A 27091-nucleotide genomic window follows, 5' to 3' on the forward strand; every position below is an offset into this window, starting at 1 on the left:
ACAATTTACTCAGTGAACAATCAATTTTTGACAACTTCAAGCCCTATTCTCATATGTAAGAGCCAGTGCTTTCCAGGAGGGAAGCTGGGCCCCAGTCCCACAGATATATCAACTTTACAGATGAGAAAATTGACACAGCCTGAGCTGACCCTGATACCAAGCAGAGTGGTTTGCCAATCAGCAAACAGGGCAGCCCAAGATCTTTCAACCTCTTAATGTGAAGTTAGAGCCTTTAAGGCACACTTCCTCATCCAAGCCATTTATATGTAACTAGAAGCCCAGTGCACGAAATTCACGCACATGGCGGGGTGGAGGGAGGGGGGGCGGTGTCCCACAGCCCAGCCTATACCCTCTCCAATCTGGGACCCCATGGGGGATGTCCGACTGCTGGTTTAGGCCCTGTGGGTTCGGGCCTAAACCGGCAGTCGGACATCCCTCTCACAATCCGGGACCACTGGCTCCTAACTGCTCATCTGCCTGCTTGCCTGATCACCCCTAACCCCTCTGCCTGCCTGCCTGATCGCCCCTAACCATCTCTGCCTGCCTGCCTGATCACCCCTAACTGTTCCCCTGCTGGCCTGATCGTCACACCCCTGACCACCTCTGCCTCGGCTCCACACCTGGGCTGCAGGCACCCGGGACCCGGGCTTCCCTCCCTCTGGTTGGCCACAGGCACCCAGGACCTGGGCTGGCCGCAGCCGCAGGGGACTGTGGGGGGTGGCTTCGCCCAGGCCACAGCCACAGGCGCCCGGGACCGCGGGGCAGGCGGCTTCTCCCTCTTCTGGGCCGCAGATGCAGGCACTGGCACCCAGGACTATGGGGCAGGTGGTTTCTCCCTCTCTCGGGCCACAGTCGCAGGTGCTGGCGCCTGGGACCGCAGGCAGGTGGCTTCGCCCAGCTCTTTCTGATTTGTCAGAAAGGACATTTGGATGGTCGTCCGGAAGATGTCTGGTCTAATTAGCATATTACCCTTTTATTAGTATAGATGTCACCCCATATGAGGTACCTTAAGTGAGGGGCTAAAGGTCTTACATTAAAAGGAGACACCTGTATAGAGTAGTGAATACCTGGGGGGTAGGTAGGGGCTGGGAGAATAGGGGAAAGGGGAGGAAAACGGGAGATATCTGCAATACTATCAACAATAAAAAATACATTAAAAAAAAAAAGGAGACACCTGTTACCTGCACAAGATGATTAAAAAATTTAATACTCTGAAATGGCTCAATAGCCACTTAATCAAGTGATGACCAGGTTCTTTCTCAAGTGAAGACAAGGCATGACTGCCCAGCGTACCTTTAGAAATTTCTCCATTCTTTACCTTTAGAAATTTCTCCATTCTCACTGAGGCCCCCACAAAGGGAGAGGGTGACATCGGGCAAGTCCATGGCAGAATCTGAGAGGCACTCAGTGCCACTATCGGCGGCTGCGCTTCCCACAGACTGTGGGGACTGGGAGCCAGAGAGCGTGTCAGACTCAGGCCACTGCCTGGAGCCAGGGTCTGATTCACTGTGGGCAGGGAACAGGGAGAAAAGGATTTGCTTTATTACAACTTCTTGTATTCCTAGCTTACTACATGATTCTCTGAGGGCTCACATCAAATAACAAATCCCCTTTAAAAAGCAACAGATAGCTATAATTAGACAGTCGGACATCCCTCTTGCAATCCCTTAACAACTTCAAGGCACACTTAACTTTTCTTAAGTAGTGTCTAGAGTTATGTCATAATATTGAAAAAAACCTATTATTAGCACTCCTGAGGAATTAACTGAAAATACAGTAAATGTCACAAAAATCACTGTAAGTTATTCACTATAACACAAACATTTCGCCTACAACCTTTTTTATTTTAATTAAAGGAGTACAAAAGTTTTAAGCATTTATGTATATTTTCATGATGAAAATGACAGGGCAATTAAGAAAAATCTTGATGTTTGGAAACCTTTTGATCCTAATTTCCTAGAAAAAGCTGTGATAGTATATACATCCTGGAGGAAATTACTGTAATCCAAGGCTGTATTATTTTTAAAAACAAGTCTTGTCTAAATTCATCTGTTACTCCACAAAACAGAAGAAGTTAAGCAAGAGAAAGTCTCAGGAGGCTAGACCCGCCATGGAAAGAAATGCATTAAGAAATAAACTAAAAATAAACTGTCCTTACACTAGTGTGAGGGCCAGAAATAAATATGAGGCTATTCAATATTTTCATTTTTCTAGATGATATAGTACAGAAGCCAGATTTCAGAAGATGAAAAGGGAAACTGTGTAGTGAAGCATAAATTTGAGAGAGAAAGAATTAGGAAATGACAACTTAAGTTTCTTAGTCATGAACATTTAATTGCTCTACACCCTTTGAATGGATGTTACATTTATTGTTCTAGAATTTTCAAATTATTTTATTCAGAAAGCCAATATATTTAATGTATGTGATCAATATATACAGTCCAGTGTAGTTATAAGATCTTCAGAAAAAATCTCAAATTTGAGCAGTAGATGGCAGCAGAATACAGATATGCCATAGCTAGAAAGCAGTTTCAAAAGCTGTAGTTTTGCATCTGAACCAACAAAAGATTTAGGTTTTTGGAAATGTTCTGTCTTAATAACAATGCACAATATCACAATACTGAAATTAACTTAAAATATTCTCTTCACTGAAATGGTGAAAAAGCCAAAGCCAATAATAAGGCAGCAAAACCTACTGCTAGGCTAGGACTGAAGGGAAAGGCTGACCCCATGGGTAAAACACAAACAGAAGGCTGCTATTTATTCACAAACACCTGTTTACTCTTTATCCTGGCACACAGCTACGTCCCATTATGGTTAGGTGTGGCCACGTGCCCAGATGACTGAGTAGTTGATGTGGACAGAAGGGGTGGGTTGTGCCCTTCCCAAGCCTGGCCCCTATAAACTACCCCATCTGATCCTCTCTCCTTTTCCTATTGAGTCCCTAAGGGGATGATGGAACCTGAAGATGGAAGGAGTTCGTGCTCCTGAATCCCTGAGTGCAAGGCCTCCCACCAAACACCAGCAATGGAATACAGTTGACCCTTACAACATGGGTTGAACAGTATCAATACACTTTACGTGGATCTTTTCAAGAGATATATTGTCAGTCCTCCATATCCCTGGGTTTTATATCCATGGATTCAACCAACCATGGATTAATATCAGTTAAAATTTTGTGGGGAAGAGGAGGGCTGACTGTATGCACTGTTCTATACCATCTATATTATAAAGAGGCAATATGCAAATTAGGCCAGGACTCTGTAACGGGTCACAACCAGAAAGGAGGAGGTTGCGCACGCAGGTGAGGCCCGGAGCGGAAACGGAGACAGAGGCAAGGGGGCCTGCCTGAACCGGTGTGGTGGCTTGGGTGGCTCTGGAGCGAACACAGGCAGGGGGGCCGGAGGATGCTGCAAGTCAGGCTTGGGTCCTGGCCCCCCATGGCGCCGTCCGGCCTGACTCCCACGGCGGCTGGTGCTGCATGAGTCAGGTGTGGGTCCCAGCCCCCCGCACGGCGCCTCCTCCTCTAGTTTTATATAAGGGACTTTAGCATCTGCAGATGTGAGTATCCAGGGTAGGTCTTGAAACCAATCCCTGTGGAGGGATGACTGTAGTTAAGTTTTGGGGGAGTCAAAAATTATATGTGAATTTTCAACTGCTTGGGGTGGGGGTTGGTGCCCCTAGCCCCCATATGGCTCAAGAATCAACTGTATTATCACATGAGCAAGAAACAAACTTCTATCGTGGTAAGCCACTGAGGTCTTGCATTTTATCAGAGCAGCTAGTGTCACTTTTAACCAATACAGGGAAGATGCCACCTGACCCAACATGTCACCAAATCCACAAGGGTGATGTGATTTAAAGTTTAATTATGAATACTGACTATTTAGTCAAGATAACAATAAATACAATCCTAACAAAACATATGCTTATAAGCATTACAACAGTTTCCCTACCTTTAATTATGTATGAGATGTCTCAAGAAATAATTCGTTCATGAGGTAAGAAACTTACCTGGTGAATGGCAATGATCCTAAATAGCAAAATTATAATCGAGCACCATAGGTAGGGTTCTATTGCTTATTTCCCCATTTTTTAAAATCTTTTTTTATTGATTTTTAGAGAGAGAGGAAGGGAGAGGTAGAGAAATACCGATTTGAGAGCAAAACATGGATTGGCTGCCTCCTGCCCACCCCCTACCCAGGGATTGAGCCCACAACCCAGGCATGTGCCCTGATAGGGAATCAAACTGGCAACTTTCTGGTACATGGGATGACACCCAACCAACTGAGCCACACTGGCCAGGGCACTTTCCCCATTTTTTAAAAGGGAAACTAAGAAATCTATCTTAGGAATCGCGATGTAAGTAAATGATTAAGAACTAAGAAATCTGAAAAAAAGTAATAATTCTAAGACAGCTTACATTTTAACTTTCTTATTGGAAAAAAAATGGAGCAGTTTCAGTTCTCTCACCTTAAAAACCCAACTACTGCCCGGCCGGCGTGGCTCAGTGGTTGAGCACTGACCTATGAACCAGGAGATCACGATTCAATTCCCAGTCAGGGCACATGCCCAGGTTGCAGGCTCACTCCCCAGGTAGGGGGCGTGCTGAAGAAAGCCGATCAATGATTCTCTCTCATCATTGCTGTTTCTATCGCTCTCTCCCTCTTCCGTTCTCTCCGAAATCAATAAAAATATATTTTTAAAAAAAAACCACAACTATTACTTCAAATGAAGTAAGTATTTGAGACACATTTCAAGAGCTAGTAGGAAGGAGTTTAAGGACCTTCCAAAAGTATTTGCCAAAAATTTAAATAATCTTTATATTGATCCCATCTATTTTTAAATAAAAACTTAAATGTTTTCCAATAATTTATTTAAAAGTACTGAACATTCAAACCATCATTTGCAAGGGAAAATTTGTGTTTTCTTTGTAATCATAGAGTACATTGGAATGGAATTCCCCTAAGAATGAAAATGAACTTCGGATACAGTACAAGTATATTCTATCTGAGGTTTTAGAGTTATTTAAGGGGAAAATCATGAGGGAGCGAGAGGAAGAGAGACAGGAGGGAAGAGCTCTAGAGGATATGGGGTGCGAGGCCAGCTGGAATGATGCTTCACCAGACCCAGGCTCGAATTCAGAAAAAGCATGGGAGCTCAGACTCAGTGAGGGAGTGAAGGCATTCTTTGTAAAAAGTTTTTCAATAAAGATATATTATCTTTAAAACACATAAGAAATGAGACAAATGCTAAAGAATGTTCTTAACCATGCTGAGTTGTATTAATGACTATAAGAGTGCTAATCTGAAGCCAGACCCATTGTATACCCGCATGTAGGTTTAACTAGTGTACCTCTTCTTGTTACACTAAAAACTTCTACATAAATAGGTGTTATTAGTTTCAAATCACTGCAGTCAAATCAACACACATACAATTTCAGAATCTTCTAAATCTGAAGCAATCCTCTAACTTAGCTAAAGGATATCATCATCATGCTTCTTTTTCTCAGATTAAATGTTTTGCTCTAGAAATAGCTATACTATGTCAGAGCTGTTCATCCTTCAACACACAAGGAACACACTACCTTTTAGGGAAATAGAGAGCTGCAACTTCAGGTTCTAGAGCCTTTAAGTCATCTAGGTAAATATCATCAGGTCCCTGGTGTTGGCTTCTCTTGTGGACACCTATTTTTATAAGAAAAACATATCAGAGAAAGAAGTTAGTTATTCTTCATTTACAACTCTGCAAAAAAACAAAGGTTTCCAAACAATAAAACCAATCATCATGATTTGAATTGGGCTTTATTTTCAAAAGTGTCAAATAACCTTTTCATTTGTGGTTCTCAACCACCCATGCCAATGGAAGTGAAATTCAGTGTTATACAGTTGCTCAATAAACACAGGCTAATTTACTTACTCATTCTTTCATTTGCTGACATGAATAATCCTAGCCCCTAAAAATAATTTATATTTGACAATAAAGTTTATCAAGCATGACCCAGCTTGAAAAAATAACTGGCATCAAGAAAAAAGCCATTATTCTAAAACCATGAAGGAAAGGTTGTTGGCGAATAGGATATTTACTTAGTGCCAAAGTATTACTTTCTAATTGTAAAAGGACAAAAATCCTTCACAACAAATAAATTTGGCAGACAATGATCACCTTAAACAAGTGATCATATTTAGCATCACTAATAGTGAGACATTATGAGGTTCAATATGAAGCACCCAATCATCCCATAATCTTCAATTCCAAAATAAAAAATATGTAACCCAAATCGAATTAAGCCCACTATAGTAGTCACCAGCCACATGAGAACTTGAACTGTCCTAGTCTGGTGTGAGGTATGTAAAATTTGTTTAAAAATGCAGAACACACACACACACACACCAGATTTCCAAGACTTACTTTATAAGAATGCAGAATTTCAATAATTCTTATATTGATTTCATGTTAAAATTGTAATAGTTTGGTTTTACTGGCTTAAATAGAATATATTACTAAACTTAATTTCACTTGTGTTTTTTTTTTTACTCTTTTGTGAGAAGACTTCAATTATATATGCAATCCACATTACATTTCTATAGGACAGAGCAAACTTCCAGTTAAAGAAAATATGAGGACGTCATCTTGAAAAAACAATAATCAGATTATCCAGAATTTAAGAAAGTATACCAGACAATTGACTGGGCTCTTCAAAAGGTCAATATTTTCAGTGTAGAGAAGGAAAAAGGTGTAGCAGTATGTGTTTATGTATGAGGGACAGTGTGTGTGTGTGTGGGGGGGGGGGGAGAGCTATTCTAAATTTAAAAATGCAACATGTGAACTTTGATGAGATCTTGGTTTGGAAGAGAATGGTAAAAAGCTATTCTTGATATGTTTAGAAAAATATGAATATGGATTCCTCAACATGACAATTGTTTGTGTTAGTTAGAGAAGGTTCTTATTCTTAAAAAGTATATCTTCTTGGGGTTGTGAACACACAATACAATATACAGTTGATATATTATAGAATTGTACACCTGAAACCCATATAATTTCATTAACCAATGTCACTCCAATAAATTCAATTAAAAAAACCACACAAAGTGTATCTTGGAGTATTTAAAGGTGAAATGACATAATACCTGCATCTTGTTTCCAAATGGTTTAAACCCATAAAAAACTTTGTGTAAGTGGAGAGACAAAGAGACAGAGATAAAGGGGGAGTGAAAGCGTGCAAATATGCATAAAACTTTTCACAATAAAAGGTGGGGGAGGGGAAGAAATGGGGTCAAATGAATGGTGGAAACCAGTTGGTGTCCCTAACTCTAGTCAGCTTCTATACTATGCCCTAGGAATAGGGGGATCAGTATTTCCTAAACTAAAACAAAGCATTCACCCTGACAACTGGATTTTACCCCCTTAACATTTCTTAGAAGAACACATGGTTATGGGCTTTTGGTTTGAGAAGTGCTGATCTATGAAAGAGCAAGATGCCAAATTAAGCTGGATCATCAGCTGTATGATCGCACTTGGCTACAAATACCCCTGACAGTCAAAGCCTTTTATTTTAAATAAGTTATTTCTGAGTGACCCTGAAGATCTACTAAGTTAATTATCTATCCTTTGGTGTTCGAATTTTAAAAAATGGAAGTAGATATTTGGCTATATGTGACAATGGGTATTTTTAGGTAAGGTTTTACTTCCCTAAAAATAGGATCCAAGGCTAGTGTTCAGATAGGGAGTGTGTTTTGGCTCTTACTATAACAAGTATCAATGAATAACTTTTGTTTTTAAAGAGAAAGAATGTTATGATTTATTAAACTTGTATTCCAAAAGTGGGGTAGAGATGTTGAGCCAAGAGTTGGACCCTATATTCTGTTTTAGAGGAAAATAGGCAAGGAAGGAGAACATATGCTAATAATTAGTGTACATTTATCTATATCTCATATTATTGAAAAAAAAAGTACTTAATTTGGCCTCAACTAATCAGAAGTTTTAAGTGAAAACATTTTTCTCTAGTCTAATTTTTTTGTTGTTTAAACATAATTATTTAGGATCCCACTTCACTTTATTGACACACCTTGTCAATAAAGTGGTTTATTTTATTCATTAACTTATTTAAATATACTTTTTTTTTCCCCAATAAGTGCTTCTCAAGGGCCTATTGAGCAGCAACAACAGTTGTGAGAGAGCAGGGAAGAAGTCAGAGTCCCACTCCAGTGGATCCTGTAGTGCGATGGGGAAGCCATATGAAACAAGTGATCCTAATTGTGTTGTGACAGGTTCTGATCAAGCTGTACAAATATAATGGTAGCCATCCATTATTTGAAACACTGAAATAATTTACCATCTAAATTTAGAGTACCTAATGCCAAATTAAACAAATAATTACCTTTCTTCTTTGATGGCGAGTCTACTTTCGCTGCTGGTTTTGATTCTGAGTGAGCCTCCACTAACGACGGGTTAGGAAGGTGGTCTGCATCTAACATAGATGAAATCTGAGGCTCAAGAAGTTCTGCAGCGCAAGTTGCATCGCTCATCCGCTTACACAAGGCTCTGGGTTTGGGTTTCACTATGGTACAGACCGTTTCTCCCATGGATGCATCCTTCTCAACTTCACTTATGAGGTGGTCCTCACTGGGAATTACCCGAAAATGGGTATTTTCTGATGGAGTAATCGTAGCTGTCCTAGGATGATGGTCAGATCTCTCTCTTTTGCTGACCTAAAAAAGTTGAATTGTTTAAAAATTAAACTACTTTTCAAAGTGTTATAGCCTATTTCTTGAGCTGGATGCAAATAAATGTGCTTATTTTATTTAAACAACATATTCAGTAAATACATTATTTTCTATGTGTGAAATATTTCATAATTGAAAAGTGGAAAAACTAGTAACTGCATTTTGTTCAATATCATATTTATAAAAGTTATATTTATAACTGTTCTACGATGAAGAGTTCAATATTGGAGAAGACTGAGGAAATAGATAGCAATTTTTAGATACTAAGAGGGAGAATCTTCATTTTCAGGGGAAAAACTTGAGTGTTACAGAAAAATTTCGCCCTCCTTGCACTACCTTCAGGCTCTGTTAAAACAATGTAAGATGTCGAGTTATTATGTTGTACACCTGAAACTTACATGTTACAAACCAATTTTTTTTAAAAGTAAAAGTGGGCAGTGAAGTCTCCAATGCAATCACACATATAAGCAAAATATGTATCTTTAAAAAACTAGAGGTCTAAATAGTTCCTCTTCCAAGAAACAGAGAAAGACAAACACCATGATTTCACTTATATGTGGACCATAAAAAAATAGAACAAACAAAATGAAACAGAAACAAACTCATAGATACAGAAAACAAACGGATGGTTTCCAAAGGGGAGGAGGTTGTGGGATTGGGCAGAAAAGGGCAAGGGAATTAAGAGTATAACCTTGCACTTATAAAAAAGTCACAGGAGTGTAATATATAGCATAGGAAATAAGAGTCAGTAATATCATAATAACTAGGAATGGTGACAGATGGTTACTAGAGTTATTATGGTGGTCATTTTGTAAGGTATATAAATGCTGAATCACTATGTTGTACACCTGAAACAAATATAATATTATTTGTCAACTCTAAAGTAAATTTTTAAAAATCAGAAAGAAAACCTTAAAGTTGGGGTAATTCACACACATAAAATAAAAGCAGTCTCTCTCAATAAATGATAAGTAAAAAAATGTATCTTTCCAATTCTTCTTTCATTATGAGTTGGCAAAAAAGCTTTCACAATCAATTTTCTATTTAAAATTTCAGTGTGAAAATTCCATTAGGTACCTTTTAAATTTTCCTTACTATAATGCTAATTAACAATCAACATTATTTACTAAATAGAAACACAGAAAATGCTAGATTTCCTTTGTTGTAAACAGTGCAAACATGAAAAATGTCAACTTTGAATTTACTTATGTGATCCCATGAGGGCACTACCATCATTTATGTTCATATGACTCAGTCAGATATCACCCCTTTCCTCATGGACAACAAACACGCTCTGTAGGTAAGTAAACCCTAGTACCTTGGTGGACTCTGGGAACCCGCCCCACGTCCATTCCATGTGGGACTCGGATCTGAGTAGGCTCTCAGCGGGTTTCACCTCCAGCTCTGAATCACTCTTCGGACATGCTGCCGGGGAATACGGGCTGCAAACACATTACAAAGAAACATAATGAATTTAAAGTCAGGAACTTCAGTGTTGCTGAGTTTGACAGATTAAAAGAAATGTAAGTTTGAATATATCAACTGTATTCTGCTGATATAAAGAATCTATTTTAGAAATGTCAATTATTTCTTCCTCTTGAGTTTTTTATTAATATAAACACAGTGCACACTAGTATTTATGGTGGACTTGCGGTAAACATTTTCTATGCATCATCCCATTTGATTCTCACAAGAAATCTATAAGAAAAGTAATTTTACAGTGCATGGAAAGATGGATTAAATTAACATCTCTACATGAAAGAAACTGGATTTGAACACAGAACAAAGTCTGACTGCACAGTCACAATGTTATACACAGTACAATTAATAGTTAACACTAAAAGATTAGAAATTAAGAATTGTAGAGAGCCAAACTCCATGCTGATTATACAGATGTACAGTGCCAACATAGTGAGAGTAAGTTAAATCAAGTTTAGGAACAAAATAATTGAGAGAAAAGGTCCATATTCATGTTAAAAGTACACATGCAGTGCCTCTACTGTCTGAGAGAAATAGGAAACGCCAATACTGTCCAATAACAGAAAAGGCCACTTAATATATCTTTCCTTTAAGAAACAGAAACTTTGAAAATACTTACATGTCCAAAGGGGACCAATCTCCATCCGATAAGGGGTAGTGATCTCCAGAATGGAAGAGCAGAGGCTCCTTATATTCTTCTTCCTTTAAGGAAGCATTTGAAGATCCTCTGTGCAAGGGGGCGGGGGGGGGGGGGGAGGGGACAAAGAAAGGCAGGAACAATGATACTATGTCAGCTTAAAAATGTCCCCCAAATCTACTGATACATCATCTAAAGTTTAAATGATGAAAAAGGCCTCTTAAAATGAAAATATGGAGAAGGGGGATTCACTGATGTCACCCAACATACCCTACTACAACCACTATTTAAATATGGGATAAACAGAAAGAAAAGAAGATGTGATTAAAAATTCATTTTTACCTCCCTTAGTAATAACTGACTCAAAGGCTAGAAGAAAACTGAGGCTTTATGTATATTTCATTCAATCTTTACAAATCTAAGGTAATAATAATCCTATTTCAGATATTAGGTAATCAAGAATCCAGAGAAGTTTACTAACTTGCTCAAAGTAAAGAAGCTAGTAAAGTTGCTAGATTAAAAACAAATAAGCCCTTGTTCTTTGCACTACCCTCTCCTGTATATTACAAAAAATATAAGAATATCAGCTGAAGAGCTATTGACTCAAAATTTTAAAACACTCTAAGAACTCTTAAAAACCAGAACTTAGTTCCTCTTTGTTTGGACCAAGCATTACTTGAGAACTTTCTCTTTACTGAGAATCTACATGATGCGGAGACATAAGGAAGATGATATAAAAATATAAATGACAAAAACAAATCCAGAGACAAAGAAGTACCAATCGGATGCTCAAACCTCAGAGGGAAGGTAGGGAGGGTGGGGTAGGGGGAGAGATCAACCAAAAGACTTGTATGCATGCATATAAGCATAACCAATGGACACAGACACCAGGGGGATGAGGGCATGAGCAGGGGGTGAGGGCATGAGCAGGGGGTGGGGCAATGGGGAACTAAGGACACCTATGTAATACCTTAATAGAGAAAGAAAAAAAATGAGTATTTTAAAAAGTCATATACAGACCTTAAAACCCATAGGCTGTTGAACTAATGCATTACGGTTTTAATTAATTTACCCTTTGCGTTTCTTAAAGTTGCAGAGTTAATATAACTAACTTGCCACATAACCTTAAAATATCCCTCAGAAACATGTGGGCCCGAATTTTTCATCTTTAGTTGGAAATTTATCACTTGTCCTATTTCACAGAGTCATTGTGAGATTTATGTGTTGTGTCATGTTGAAAGCTCTAAAAAGTATAAATAAAAGTAAAAAAAAAACAACAAACACACAAAACTCTGAAAAGTGTAAAGCACTACAGTTTTAGAGCATCTTATCTAATAGAAAATTCAATGTTCTACCAGAACAAGATTAAAGGTAAAATGAGAATATCTACCACTTAATTTCCTAGACTAAAAATAGGTCTATAAACCAGTTTATTAGTTTTTAATATTACTTTTCCTCCTTTATATCTTAACATGCTCTCCTTTACTGCTAACTCTGACATGTAACAGTTTTTCCACATAGCAGCTCTAATTCAAGGTTTCCCTACTCTCATCTTCTTTTGCTCAGAAATATTCAACTCTGGCATACAACCTTATTCAAAGGGAGAAAAACATATACTTGAAAAAGGCCAGCCCTAGCTGGTTTGGCTCAGTGGATAGAGCATTTGGCCTGCGGACTGAAGGGTCCCAGGTTTGATTCTGGTCAAGGGCACATGCCTGGGTTGCAGGCTCGAGCCCCAGTAGGTGGTGTGCAGGAGGCAGACAATCAATGATTCTCTCTCATCACTGATGTTTCTATCTCTCTCGCCCTCTCCCTTCCTTCCTGAAATCAGTAAAAATGTTTCAAAAAACAAAAGAAAAAGACCAACATCTAGGAAAATACCTCGTTTAAGAAAAAAATAAAATGCTGAAAGAGAAAAATCAGATATTTATGTCCTTATTTGCCAAATTTAAAAGATAGTACATCTTGACCCATCACTATTTATATAGGTGAAAATGGTTTGAAAAGAACAATGTAAAAGCCACAGACATTTTTTTAAATAAAAAATATTTTTGGAACATATTTCACTGCAGGATAAAAGGTAATCCAAGATGAGTTCAGCAAAGCAAAGTGGATTTAGTAAAATATTGAAAGAGAAATCATTAAGAATTTACAACCCTAGAAAGACATGAAATTATTTTCTCTGGGCATATCCTGACAAAAATAGAGTCCATTAGTTTAGACCCATTAGAGTGATGAAAAGGGTTGCTAATGCTGAGGTTCCTTTCAGTCCTGCAATTTTTAAACTAATATAGAACTTCTAAAAACCTGCTAAAGTGCTTTCAAAATGGCACACATGCCTAAGACAGGCAACCAGGTGGGCAAACCATGACAGAGTAACAAACTAAATACATGGCATAAGGATATAGGGAGTGTACATAGTAGAATGTGAAGAAAATAGTATAAAGACTAACTTTATATATGTTGAAACACAGGACAAATATAAGCATTAATTTGCAGCAGGGTAAATAGTTTAATGTTGAATCAGGGTTGGTAGGTTTAATGTTGAATCAGGGTTGGTTGAATCAGGGTTGAGAGCTTCAGTTGTTGAAGTTTGTAATAAGTGTGCATAGAGCACTTCAGTCTTCACAGATGCACCTCAACATTATCATGTCTTCAAAGCCAACATCATTTTGTAAACCTTTCCCATTCAAAAGCCAACAGAGGTTATAAGATATATACAACTGTCAAAATCCACTGAATTCTTAAGATCTATGATTATTATTATACTAGAGGCTCGATGCACGAAATTCGTGCAAGGGGCTCGGCCCTTGCAGCCCGGGCTTCATCTGGAAGCTAGTCCGGAAGGTCGTTTGGCTGTCTGGCCTAATTAGCATATTATGCTTTTATTATTACAGATATAAATTATATCTCAATTTTTAGAAGTTGAGAGAATATCAATAGAAAGTTAAAATAAAGTCTAAATTACTTATGTGGGATAAATTAGAGGGACCAAGTGAGTTTTAAATCTATTTAACTGGTAGTATGTAAGAGATAAATGGGGTTGCTAACTACCATGACCAAAGAACACTAACTCTGTTAACAATATGTTTATCCTCACCCTTTGCACAGTATTGGTCAATAAGTTTCAGTGACTAATGATCTAAGTTTTCATTTGGATATTCTACATTTCCCATAAAAGATACCTCATAATGGAACTGAGAAGACCCTGCAATGTTTCTATGTCTGAGTCAGAAATGAAGAGGAGAAAGGGCAAGGAGCAAGACATAAGATTCATGTCACCACAGAAGATCATAGAGGGTACTCTAGAAGCCAGTTACTGATCAGGAGATGAAGTATGAAGCCTCAGGGCAATAGATGCTGTCTTGGAAAAGTCTTAGGTTGCAATGAACATAGGGGTACATGTATCTTTACAAATATGTTTTCATATTTTGGGGGTAAATACCCAGAGGAGGAATTGCTGAATGATATGTTAGTTCTACACCTAGTTTTGTGAGGAACTTCCATACTGTTTTCCATAGCGGCTACACTAATTTACATTCCCACAGTGTACGAGAGTTCCCTTTCTTGCACATCCTCTCCAAAACTCATTATTTCTTATCTTCTTAATAACAGTCATTCTAACAGGTATGAGGTGGTATCCTCATTGTGGTCTTAATTTTCTATTTTCCTAATAACTAGAGATGTTGAACATCTTTTCATTTATCTGTATGTTCACTGCAGCATTATATATAATTTTTTAAAAATTGATTTTAGAGAGGAAGGGAGAGGGAGAGAGAGATAGAAACATCAATGATAAGAGATAATCATTGACTGGCTGCCTCCTGCATGCCCCATATTGGGGATGGAGCCCGCAACCCAGGCATGTGCCCCAACAGGGAATCGAACTGTGACCTTCTGGTTCATAGGTCGACGCTCAAACCCTGAGCCATCGTGGCCATGTGATTGCAGCATTATTATAATAGCCAAGACATGCAAAGTGTCCATATATATATGGTACGTGCATGTGCACACACACAGTGGAATACTATTCAGCCATAAAAAGATGAAATATTATCATTTGCAACAACATGGATGATCTTGAGAATATTATGCCAAGTGAATTAAGTCAGATGAAAAGAACAAAAACTATAATTTCACTCATATATGGAATATAAAACAAAAAATAATACATGTACTAACAAAACTAACAAAAACAAAATCATAGACACAGACAACAAAATGGTGATATCCAGAGGGGAAAAGGGGTTTGGGAAGGGTGATGTGAGCAAAGGGGGTCAAGAATATAGTAATAGAGGGAAACTAAACTTTGGGTGGTGAGCATGCAATGAAATACCCATTTGTTGAATTACAATTTTGTATACCAGAAAATTATATAATGTTATTAGCCAAAACCCCAATAAATTTAATTTAAAAAATCTTAGGCTCTCTGCACTCAACTCCCAGATATAACTTGCAAGTAAGTCTCATTTTGGTGGATTAAAAATAGTGTTTCCTTTTTGACAGTGTGGTCTTAAGCCTCCACTGTTGTTATTGCTGGGTATTTTATGTATTTCCATTAGTGGCATGTTTTATATAATTGCACTCAAGATTGTGCTATAGCACTGTCCAATCTGAAAAGTCTCTTCCCTCCAATAAGCTATTTATGTCCACACATCCTCTGGAAGGACAAACATGGCTTTTGTACTATATTTAAGCCAAAAGTCCAATTTTAGGAAGGGACAGAGGTTCATTAGGTACAGTTTACACAAAGCTCTGTGTAGTTTAAAACTCCAATTTCCACCAATTGAGTTTCTTTTACCTTGTGATATAGTAACCTGCTTTAAAGAATGATGCTATCTTTCATTTGCCTCCTTCAGGAGCCGTAATTCTGTTATGAATGAAAAGAGTTTAAACAGAATGGTATCTATCAAAATAAAATCATTTATTTTAGGTATTTTCTCTAGAAACAGAATTTCTTTGCTAAGTGATAGGAGCTGAGGAGGGTAAGATATTTAAAAGTTGCAAATTGTACCCAGCTAGTGTGGCTCCGTGCTTGAGCATCGGCCTATGAACCAGGAGATCACGGTTAGACTCCTGGTCAGGGCACATGGCTGGGTTGTGGACTTGATCCTCAGTGTGGGCATGCAAGAGGCAACTGATCAGTGATTCTCTCTCATCATTGATGTTTCTATATCTCTCTCCTTTCTTCTCTAAATTCAATAAAAATATTTTTAAAAAGTTGCAAATTCCAATACCACATAGCTCTAGATCGCACAACTGCAAAGATGGTAGACTTTCTATTCCTTTTTTCTTTCAGATTCTTTAATGTGTCACTTAATATGATATTAATACTTCTGACCCTAAATATCTTCAGCCAAATTATTTTAGAATCTAAATGATGAGCAGAAAGGACCTTGCAAACCATGTAGCTTAATTCCCTTATTTCAAAGATTAAGAAATGAAGGCCTAGAGTGATCAGGAAACTGCTATTCCACAATCAGAAGTTTAACTGGTTCAGTCTTCTACCTTTTATCAGCTTAGTGCTTATTTCAGTATATGACCTGAACGTTCGCAACTGTTACAACTTGTCTTTTCTAACTCCTAATTTCTGTTGGCTGCATAATTAAGCAGATCCTGTTTTAAGGAAATTTCAGGAAAGAGTTCCTCCAAGTGGTAGCATCTATGATTCACTGGTACCTAAAGAAAAGGCAAATTACTAAGCTCATGAAAATTGTTACCAGGCCCTAGTTTACATGCATTCTGATATGCCAAGCAAGCAAGCAATGTTGTTGCTTAAATAGAGAAGCTGGCCACCATGTCACTGTAGACCAAACCAGTACACCAACAAATTTGGTTGATGCAGCTTTTCACACAATCTGGAAAAGAAAGGCATGCACCAATATTTCTGTCAAGTGTCCACTTGCAGCACTCATTTACAAAATTCCTTTAGAACAATAATCCTTTTCATCTAGTAGATGACTTTACATATGTTTCAGAAATGTTTTAACTTCCCAGGTTGGTACTATGCTATTCTCCTGAAACTAATATAATATTGAATGTCAAATGTAATTGAAAAATAGAAATAAAATAAAAATAAAGCTGCAGGTTGTTCAGGAGTTCTAAACTTAGTTCTATGTTAAAGGACTTTGTTGAACACTCGTCAACAAAACTTTTAAGATGAAAATTTTACTTCAGGATCCTTCCTGGTGGATCTTAGAATTTTAGTTGGCAAAAACATTTCCAGGAATTAAGGCACTTAAGGGATTATTAATGTTAATCCAAATAAAATTTAGATGCGTGTGCATTTTGAGTTTTTTTTTCCAAAAGAATCCATTCCCTGCCCACTACACATATATGCCTAAGCGACCATTGCAACCAAACGAACAACCCCGGCAGGGGGATTAGTGAGGGGCGACCAAACGACTGAGCAGCAGGCTGCGAGGGGCGACCAGGCTGGCAGGGGGGTTAGTGAGGGGCGACCAAACGACTGAGCAGCAGGCTGCGAGGGGCGACCAGGCTGGCAGGGGGGTTAGTGAGGGGCGACCAAATGACTGAGCAGCAGGCTGCATGGGGTGACCAGGCCGGCAGGGGGGGGGGCCGTTGGGGGTGACCAGGCTAGCAGGGGGGTCAGTGAGGGGCGATCAGGCAGGTGAACAGTTAGGAGCCAGTGGTCCTGGATTGTGAGAGGGATGTCCGACTGCCAGTCAGACATACCGCGAAGGGTTCTGGATTAGAGAGGGTGCAGCCTGGGCTGAGGGGACTCTCCCCGCCCCCCACCTCCCATGCACGAATTTTGTGCACCGGGCCTCTAGTTTTAATAAAAATAAGTCAAAACTTTTAAAGGAACAATTTACACTGTTGTTAATAGAACCAAAATCAAATAATAAAAGATCTCAAAGGGTCTCCTAGTATATTCTCCTAGGAAAGGGAAAGACAACCCTTAAGAGACTGGAAGCAAGAAGAAAAGAATGAGAGTCTCTTTTGAAGAAACTATGGTACTCTGTATTAGCTTAAAGATCTTTGGAACTTTAATTAAGTTCTTCCCAGCTAGTGTTTTGATACTGACAAAAAAAAAAAATCAGCTGAGTTAGTTAATTTATTCAAAATTTTAAATTTTTTTAGGTATAGTTTACACTGGTCTGTAGAGTCTAAAGTACTTTTTGCTTTCTTCTGTTGTTTAAGTTGTAACAGAGGAATTCTGTATTCTAGGAGAACTGAAATAAAAATCCATAGGGTGGGAAGACTGAGAAAGAATGTCTCAAATATGGTAGCTGATGAGTAATAAAAGATGGGTAGAAAAAGAGTTCATATATTAAAAATTACTATCAAATATAGAATTTTTTTTCCAGAACTTACAACCCAAATTTTGAAGTTTTGGAAAATAAGTTAACAGTTTTGCCAAAAATGAATTATTGTACTGTGTTATTCATTAACAGAGTATAACTATAATATAATAATAAAGAGCTAATATGCAAATGGTCATCACACCCTCATGCTGGAACTGCTCAGACATTCAACACTGGGGAGAGAGGAATGGGGACCAGCCAGGCTGTGGCCCAGGAGAGGGACAAGCTACCTGTCCCAAGGTCCTGGGCGCCAGCGGCTGCGCCTGTGGCTCAGGAGAGGGACAAGCCACCCGCCCCATGGTCCTGGGTGCCAGTGGCTGCGCCTGCAGCCTGGGCGAAGCTGCCTGTCCATAGACCCCTGTGGCTGTGGCCGGCCCGGGCAAAGCCGGCCCGGGTCCTGGGTGCCTGCGGCCAGCCAGAGGGAGGGAAGCCCGGGTCCTGCGTGCCTGTGACCGGCCAGAGGAGGGAATCCTGGGTCCTGGGTGTGGGGCGAGGCAGAGGCAGTTAGGGGCAATCAGGCCAGCAGGGGAGCAGTTAGGGGTGATCAGGCAGGCAGGCAGAGGTGGTTAGGAGGAATCAGGCAGGCAGAGGTGGTTAGGGGTGATCAGGCAGGCAGGCAGGTGAGCAGTTAGGAGCCAGCGGTCCTGGATTGTGAGAGGCAGTCGGACATTCCCCCGAGGAGTCCCGGATTGGAGAGGGTGCAGGCCGGGCTGAGGGACCCCCGTGCACAAATTTCGTGCACCAGGCCTCTAGTAATATAATAATAATACTTCTTTTCCTGACTTCACCATTTAAAACAAAAACTTGGTAAATCAAGCATATACTAGGTCACAACAGAGTTTACAATTGATATATATTTGGTTTCTATAACTAGAGACAGAAATTATTTTCCATGAAGAGAACTTTAAAGCACTATTTTCCCAGGAAGTAGGGCATAATCTCTTTTCAGCAGCTGAGATGAAAGCATACAGGTGGACCAGCACACATGGCACAATGCCATCCTCTCCCACCCCAATTCTCATAAAAGATTTGAAAATTTAGGGATGCCTGTGGGCAGCAGCTTCTTATTCAATGGTTACCAATGAAAATAAGCACCCCATTGACACACCTATGATCCTTCCTGTGCCAGTGCAACCACTGAGTATAAATGGTTGAGAGATAATCTTCTAAAAATAGACTCTTGGATGAAAAAATACATGTCCTACCCCAAATTGCTACCTTTCAACCTCAGACAGTGCTAACTTGAAAACTGGCATCTATTTTGAGCTCTTCTAATGAGCTGGTGAATAAGTAGTCATCAAGATTTCTCACTTAAAACAAAACAAAACCCTTTTTTCCTCTTTAACTTATAGGGTGTTTTTTAAAATTTTTAATCATTTTTTATTTTTCAATTACAGTTGATATACAATATTATATTAGTTTCAGATGTACACCCCAGTGATTAGACATTAGTATATAACTTACTAAGTGATCATCCCAGTAAGTCTGTACCCATCCTACACCATGCATAGTTAGTAGAATGTTATTGACTATATGCCCTATGCCAGTGGTCGGCAAACTGCGGCTCGCAAGCCATATGCGGCTCTTTGGCCCCTTGAGTTTTTAGCAAAGGCCAGCTTGGGAGTACCCTAATTAAGTTAATAACAATGTGCCTACCTATATAGTTTAAGTTTAAAAAATTTGGCTCTCAAAAGAAATTTCAATCGTTGTACTGTTGGTATTTGGCTCTGTTGACTAATGAGTTTGCCGACCACTGCCCTATGCTGTACTTTACATCCCATGACTATTCTGTAAAAACCAATTTGTACTTTCTAATCCCTTTACTTTTTTCACCCTCAAGCCTGCTGCTATCTGGCAACCATCAAAATGTTCTCTGTATCTATGATTCTACTTCTGTTTTGCTTCGTTTCCTTTTTTAGATTCATTTGTTGACAGGTATGTGTTTATTGACATTTTATTGTTCATATTTTTAAATATTTCCCCCCTTCTTCTTCTTTTTAATAATTCTCAGGAATAGGTGAGATACCAAGCACAAGACCACTGGGTTAGGAAATAAATAGACCTGATGTTTATATCTCCATACCCAGAGGTGAGTCACTAGTTCAGATCTTCCTTGAGACTTACAATTTATTTGGCTTTTGGAAACTTACTGGATGAAGACACACACTGCCAGTCTGTTTTAAATGATATTTGAGCACCACCACAGGATGTCTGATGGCAAATTTTGTCGAGTTACGGAAAGAAAAAAAGAAAATGCCTTTCCTACTTGATTCCACAACAAACTGTCAAGAGGAAAAACAAGTCCAAACTTCATACTGTACACCCATAAAAGAAACAGCTTCTCACTTTAACTGTGTTCTGTTCGGAGCATGCATGAACATCTGGCACCTGCACAAAGAGCCCTCCCAGACTGAGAGCCCTACCTTGCTGACTGGGCCCCCTTGTCATCATCAGAGCTCAGATCCATATCCATAGCGTCTTCTGCAGCAGGGGAAGCTGCCTGGTCTTCCTTTTTACTCTCCTGTTTGCATTTCTTTCTCCTTCTTTTTTTCTTTTTCACAGAACTTGGAGTAAAAACTGTCTCTGTTTCCAAGATGTGTGAGATGTTGGAACTCTGAGATGGTCTTTCATTTCCACCCGATTTTACCAAAAGGGAGTCAATATCTTTAAAGAACTGATCTTCGGTAGGAATTGGTGAAGTGGCAAGGTAAGCAGGAAGTTTTTCCTTAAAGAGAACATAAAGAAAGAAAAATTGTACATGGCAAACTGGACAACCAAAATAATAATAAATTCTTTGCGTATCTAAATTTTCATAGTGGCAGAAAAAATAGTCCCTGAAGGTAAGAAAGTCACACTGAACTGCGGCACTGCCCACTCTACTCTAAATAGGTCCTTACTTTATTGCACACAGCTAACTTTGGTCCACATAACTCAAAATGTTTGGAGGAACCATTATTCCAAGACAGCATAGAACATGAAAGCTATAATTAAAGCAAAGCCAATTAAATTATCTGTAAAAAGAAGTTCAAAGCAGCAGATGAATTCCAAGGAGGTGTTACAAAGCATTCTATAAAGAACTTACAAAGAACAGTAAGAACGGACAAAGCAGAAGACAAGGACAAAAATACCCCATCAGACAATGGACAATAGGACAGTGGTTCCTAACCTTTTTTTGGCCATGCCCCACCTAAGCAGCATCTCTAAAATCCTGATGTCTCCCCCTCCCCGTTCACTTTTTGAATAATAAGAACTATATGTTAAGAATTATAACATATAATTCTTATTATTCAAAAAGTGAACTCCTATTCATGTGGAGGAAGCCTAAAAGGCCATTAACTTGGTCTAAACAAGCTTCCAAAGAATATGGCATCCATGAAAGAGAAAAATAAAAGAAGGGCAGCTGAAGTACGGAGGAAGAAGTCACTAAGAAATTGTTTAAAAAAAACAAACATGAAGTGCTATGAAAAAATAGCAAATAAAGTTTCAAAACATAAGAGAACTGACATGCATAAATGTCACAACAAACATTTATATATTGTATATGAGGCCCCTAGAACCATAAGAAATGCAAAAAATTCACTGTTAATAACTCATTCTCAAATTGCCCTCCTTAAAAATCAAATTGCCCCCCTGTGGGGCATGTGCCCAATGCTGGGAACCACTGGGTTAAGTGAAGTGAGAAACTATGGTAAAATTTATAGTTAATGCTTGTGTTTGCCAAATTAATTGAGGATGGAGGAAGATGATTGTAACAGAAACAATACTCTGTAAAAAATAAAATTAGTGGATTTTTTAATCATAAAACATTTAAGATACCCTTTTAGGAAATCAAAAGAAGAAAACAAATCCCAACAATTAGAAATAATTAAACTCTTATTTTATTAAATAAATGATCAAGAGGAGGAACTAAGATGGCGGCAAAGTTAAACAACTAAACTGCCGCCGTGCACAACAATTTCAAAAATACAACTAAAAGACAAAACGTCTACCACCCAGAACCACGGGAAAGCTGGCTGAATGGTAGATTTACAACTAAGAAGGAAAAAGAAAGGAGAACAAACGCGGAAAAGCTGAGGTACTGAGGCACGCGTAGCGGGCTGGTGGTGGGCAATGGGGCGCGCGGCTTTTTTTCAACCCGAAAAGAGACAAGCTCTCAATCACTCTGAAACTCAGTTTCTGGGGTCACGCGGGGGACCCAGACACCTACAGGGAGAAGCTGGACTCTCGGCCATCAGGTCGGAAAGTGAGAGTGACTTTCTTGCAGAGGTGCGCCCAGCAATCAGTGTTTACTGCACTGGAGCATGGGACGTGGGGACTTGGAAACGCGGAAAGGCAGAGACGGCTGACGGCAGGCATCGCCAGTTTGCCACGCCCTAGCCTAGTGACGCCCTGAGACCCCGCCCCGCCCTGAGACCCCGCCCTGCACATTCTACAAACCCGCCCAGGCTCCACACAGTGGCTTTTACATATAAATGGCCTGCCTTGTGGCAGCTTAACCAAATCAACTGAAGCTCCAGTCAGACTGCTCCAAAACACTCAAGCAAAGAGGAGAAAACTAGTTCTTGCTATAGCTCCTGCTGCGGGGCCTCAGACAGTAGCTGACCTGCATCCCATTGGAGATCCAGAAACTAGGGCATCTAGTGGTCGGTGTGAGACAACACCAGATTTCAACCACTCTCATAAGGGACACATTCAAGAGGCAGACTCAGTGAGCGGCAAAGCCCTACTGGAACAAGTCCCGCCCCATAAATGTGTCTCCAGCACAGCAATTCCTCCTTTATAGCACAGCGGGTCCTCACAGCCAATTGGCCTGGAGGTCAATTCCTCCCAGTGACACCAACGACAATCAAGACTTAATTACAACAAGGCTGTACACACAGTCCACTAAGGGGTGCACCAAGATCGTCCACCTCAGGTAACTGGGAGGCTGAGCCGTTAAACCAATAGGACACCTAGTACACAAAGCTACCCTAACCAACTAAGGGAAGCAGCGAAAATGAGGAGGCAAGGAAACAGATCACAAACGAAAGAAATGAAGGAGAACAAACGAATGGACATAGAGTTCAAAACCACGGTTATAAGGTTTTTCAAGATTTTCATGGAAAAGGCCGATAAATTTAATGAGACCCTCGAGGATATGAAAAAGTACCAACTAGAAATTAAACATACGCTGACTGAAATAAAAAATATTATACAGAGACCCAACAGCAGACTAGAGGAACGCAAGAATCAAGTCAAAGATTTGGAATACAAAGAGGAAAAGGACACGTCTCCAGAAAAACAAGAAGAGAAGAGAATTCAGAAAGTAGAAGATAGTGTAAGAAGCCTCTGGGACAACTTCAAGCGTACCAACATCAGAATTATGGGGATGCCAGAAGAAGAGAGAGAGCAAGACACTGAAAACCTATTTGAAGAAATAATGACCGAAAACTTCCCCCACCTGGTGAAAGAAATAGACTTACAAGTCCAGGAAGCGCAGAGAACCCCAAACAAAAGGAATCCAAAGAGGACCACACCAAGACACATCATAATTAAAATGCCAAGGGCAAAAGACAAAGAGAGAATCTTACAAGCAGCAAGAGAAAAACAGTTAGTTACTTATAAGGGAGCACCCATATGATTATCAGCTGATTTCTCAACAGAAACTATGCAGGCCAGATGGGAGTGGCAAGAAATATTCAAAGTGATGAATATCAAGAACCTACAACCAAGACTACTCTACCCAGCAAAGTTATCATTCAGAATTGAAGGGCAGATAAAGAGCTTCACAGATAAGAAAAAGCTAAAGGAGTTCATCACCACCAAACCAGTATTATATGAAAAGCGGAAAGGTATTATTTAAAAAGAGGAAAAAGAAGAAAAAAGTAAAGATAAAAATTATGAACAACAAATACATACCTATCAACAAGTGAATCTAAAAGTCAAGTGAATTAAAAATCTGAAGAACAGAATAAACTGGTAAACATAATAAAATCAGGGGCATAGAATCGGAGTGGATTGATAATTCTCAGGGGGAAAGGGGTGTCTGTGTGGGGGGTACAGGAAGAGACTGGACAAAATCATACACCTATGGATGAGGACAGCGGGGGGGGGGAGTTAAGGGCAGAGTGGGGGTGGGAACCAGGTGGAGGGAAGATATGGGGGGAAAAAAAGAGAAACAATTGTAATAATCTGAACAATAAAGATTTATCAAATTAAAAAATAAATAAAAAAAATAAAAAAAATAAATGATCAAGTCTGGTGTTCAGGAAATTAACTTCTTAGTCATTTTGCTTCATTCTTTCATATCATGGGGGAAATGGAAGGTAGGTAACAGAGATCCAAACTAGTCTCATATAATTCAGAACACTCAAGTTTTTATGTAATATACTGAAAATAAGTGGGTTTCCATAATTGTTTTAAATTAAGCTTTTGAATTTGGGTTTGGTAAATATATTACCCCAAGGTCAAAGTTTTGTTTACCCAAGCAAAATTTGTGTTCACCAACAACATACTTAGAGAGAAACTGCAATGATAGGATATTATCGAAGTGACAGGCTGTGGTCTCTGACATCCAGAGGTCTTTTAATTTAATGGTCTTTGTTACAAAGTTTACTTGTACTTTTTTTTTACATGATAATCTTTTTATACATATACTAGAGGCCCGGTGCCTGAATTCATGCATGGGCAGGGTCCAGCCAGCCTACCCTGATCGGAGCTGATCAGGCTGGGCCAGCCAGGGGGAGGGGCCATGGGCAGTTGGCCAGCTGGCCCCGCCCCTGATCAGGGTGGCGGGGCTGATCGGGGTGGTGTTAGCTGGGGGGAAGGGTCACAAGCGGTTGGCCAGCCGGCCCCATCCCCTGGTCAAACTCCTGGTTGAGGGGACAATTTGCATATTAGCCTTTTATTATATAAAACTAGAGGCCTGATGCACGAAATTTGTGCACTGGGAGTACAGGGGGTGTGTTCCTCAGCCCAGCCTGCACCCTCTCCAATCTGGGACCCCACAGGGATCGGGCCTAAACCGGCAGTCAGACATCCCTCTCACAATCCAGGACTGCTGGCTCCCAACCACTCGCCTGCCTGCCTGATTGCCCCTAACTGCTTCTGCCTGCCAGCCTGATCACCCCCTAACCACTCTCCTGATAGCCTGATCGATGCCTAACTGCTCCCCTGCCGGCCCAATAGCCCCCAACTGCCTTCTCCTGCCGGCCCGGTCGCCCTCAACTGCCCTCCCCTGCTGGCCCAGTTGCCCCTAACTGTCCTCCCCTTTCAGGCCTGGTTGACCCCAACTGCTCTCCCCTGCAGGCCTCGTCACCCCCAACTGCCCTCACCTGCCGGCCCGGTCACCCCTAACTGCTCTCCCCTGCTGGCCTGATCGCCCCCAACTGCCCCCCTGAGGCCTGGTTGCCTCTAACTGCCCCCCCTACCGATCTGGTCACCACATGCAGCCTGCTTGTTCAGTCATTTGGTCATCCTTCACTAACCCCCTGCTGGCCTGGTTGTAGGCAGCCATCTTGTGAGGGTGTGATGGTCAATTTGCACATTACCTTTTTATTATATAGGATATATGGATGACGAAAGATTTAACAATGTGTTCTAAGAATTTTTAAAAAGATCCTCATTAAATCTATTAAGGATAGTTTACCACCAATTCAAATTAATGAATACAAAGGAAAGGAGGAGAGGGAAAGAGAAGAGGGGTAGAGAAAGAGAGGGGGAAAGAGGGAGAGGAAGGAAAGGGGGGGAGAGAGGGAGAAGGGGAGGGAGAAAGAGAGGCAGGGAGAGAAGGGGAGGGAGAAGGATGGGGAAGGGGGATGAGGAAGAGGATAGGGTGGGAGGGGGAGGGAATGTGTGTTGGTAAGGACAAGTTGTGCCCTCTTGCTTAAAGAAGCCAAGCATGCAGTAATTATTTATAAAGGGTATACGCTGATTTAAATCCCTTGAGACCATAATGAACTTCACCGTGACTATTCAAGGTTTGAGATATAATGTCCCAAATCAAAATGGTAAACTTGCTTTCCAAGTTTAAAGGTCACATGTGTACCAACACACACATAATCTGAAGAGATACACCTTGATTACTTAGGCAGAACTCAAATGTATTCAAGTCAAGGTATAAACTGTAACAGACACTAGATAAGAAAGCTCATTAATGTTAGAAAATAAGATGTACCTTTCCTTATTAAAACAAAGCAAGTATGAAGGCCTGCATTCTCTCTGAACCCTGAAATCTGGCATAGAAAAAATATCCTTCTCCACTCCTCTAGCTCCTTTCTGACGTACAGCTAGCCATGAAAACTGAATATTTCTGTTTTGGGATATGCACCAGAGGCCTGAATACAATGAATAAAGTGGATATGACCCATTAGAACTCACATATTCCTCTTCAGTCTCCTCCACAAAGAAAGCTTCTCCATTGTCACCCAATTTCATATGAAGATCCACTGCATCACCATTGATTTCTATATCAATCTAAAAGGAGAAACAAAGTGCGATTTAGCATTTCACTCAGGTTAAGCTAAGGCTAAATTCTGGGTTTTCAAGTCAAACTTAGTAATGAAGTTCTAGAGTGACAGCCCCAGAGAAACAATGCTACCTGCCCCATATCCACCCCTAAAAAACCCCAAACAAACCTTGGGGGATAGTTTGGGAGGGGATGGTAATCAGGGATTGAAAGAAAATGTTTTATCATCTATTTTTATAACATATAAACATTTTAAATTATTTAATTCCCAAATATCATAGAATAGGGGGAACATCATTGTCAATAAACATCTGAGCACTTTCAGAGTTATAGCACAGGTAGGTCTCCCCTTGCACAGTTCAGATAAACACCAATTTCAGTTACCAATGTATGTTAACTGTGAGTAACTGCAGGAAGTACAAATTTCACTGTCAGCTCTTTCGTCTATAAATCACTATATAAAAATAGATGCCCA

The 27091-nt window shown here is 39.8% G+C and overlaps 1 protein-coding gene across 4 annotated transcripts in view; it reads right to left on the reverse strand.

The window, feature by feature from the left end:
* LPIN2 (lipin 2) overlaps positions 1-27091 on the reverse strand; it is a 92696-nt gene that overhangs the window by 13495 nt on the left and 52110 nt on the right. For all 4 annotated transcript variants that reach the window (XR_013814212.1, XM_079784443.1, XM_079784444.1 and 1 more), the window contains exons 3-9: positions 26529-26624; positions 20594-20895; positions 10825-10932; positions 10045-10168; positions 8381-8711; positions 5588-5687; positions 1319-1506 (exon numbers count right to left, since the gene is read on the reverse strand). Coding sequence is in view for 3 of the 4 variants with exons in the window: in XM_079784443.1 (XP_079640569.1) it covers positions 1319-1506; positions 5588-5687; positions 8381-8711; positions 10045-10168; positions 10825-10932; positions 20594-20895; positions 26529-26624 (1249 nt within the window). In the remaining variant the exon portion in view is untranslated. The remainder of the gene's footprint in view (positions 1-1318; positions 1507-5587; positions 5688-8380; positions 8712-10044; positions 10169-10824; positions 10933-20593; positions 20896-26528; positions 26625-27091) is intronic.

Source organism: Cnephaeus nilssonii (genome assembly GCF_951640355.1).
Source record: "Cnephaeus nilssonii genome assembly, chromosome: 11".
NCBI classification, from domain to species: Eukaryota; Metazoa; Chordata; class Mammalia; order Chiroptera; family Vespertilionidae; genus Cnephaeus; species Cnephaeus nilssonii.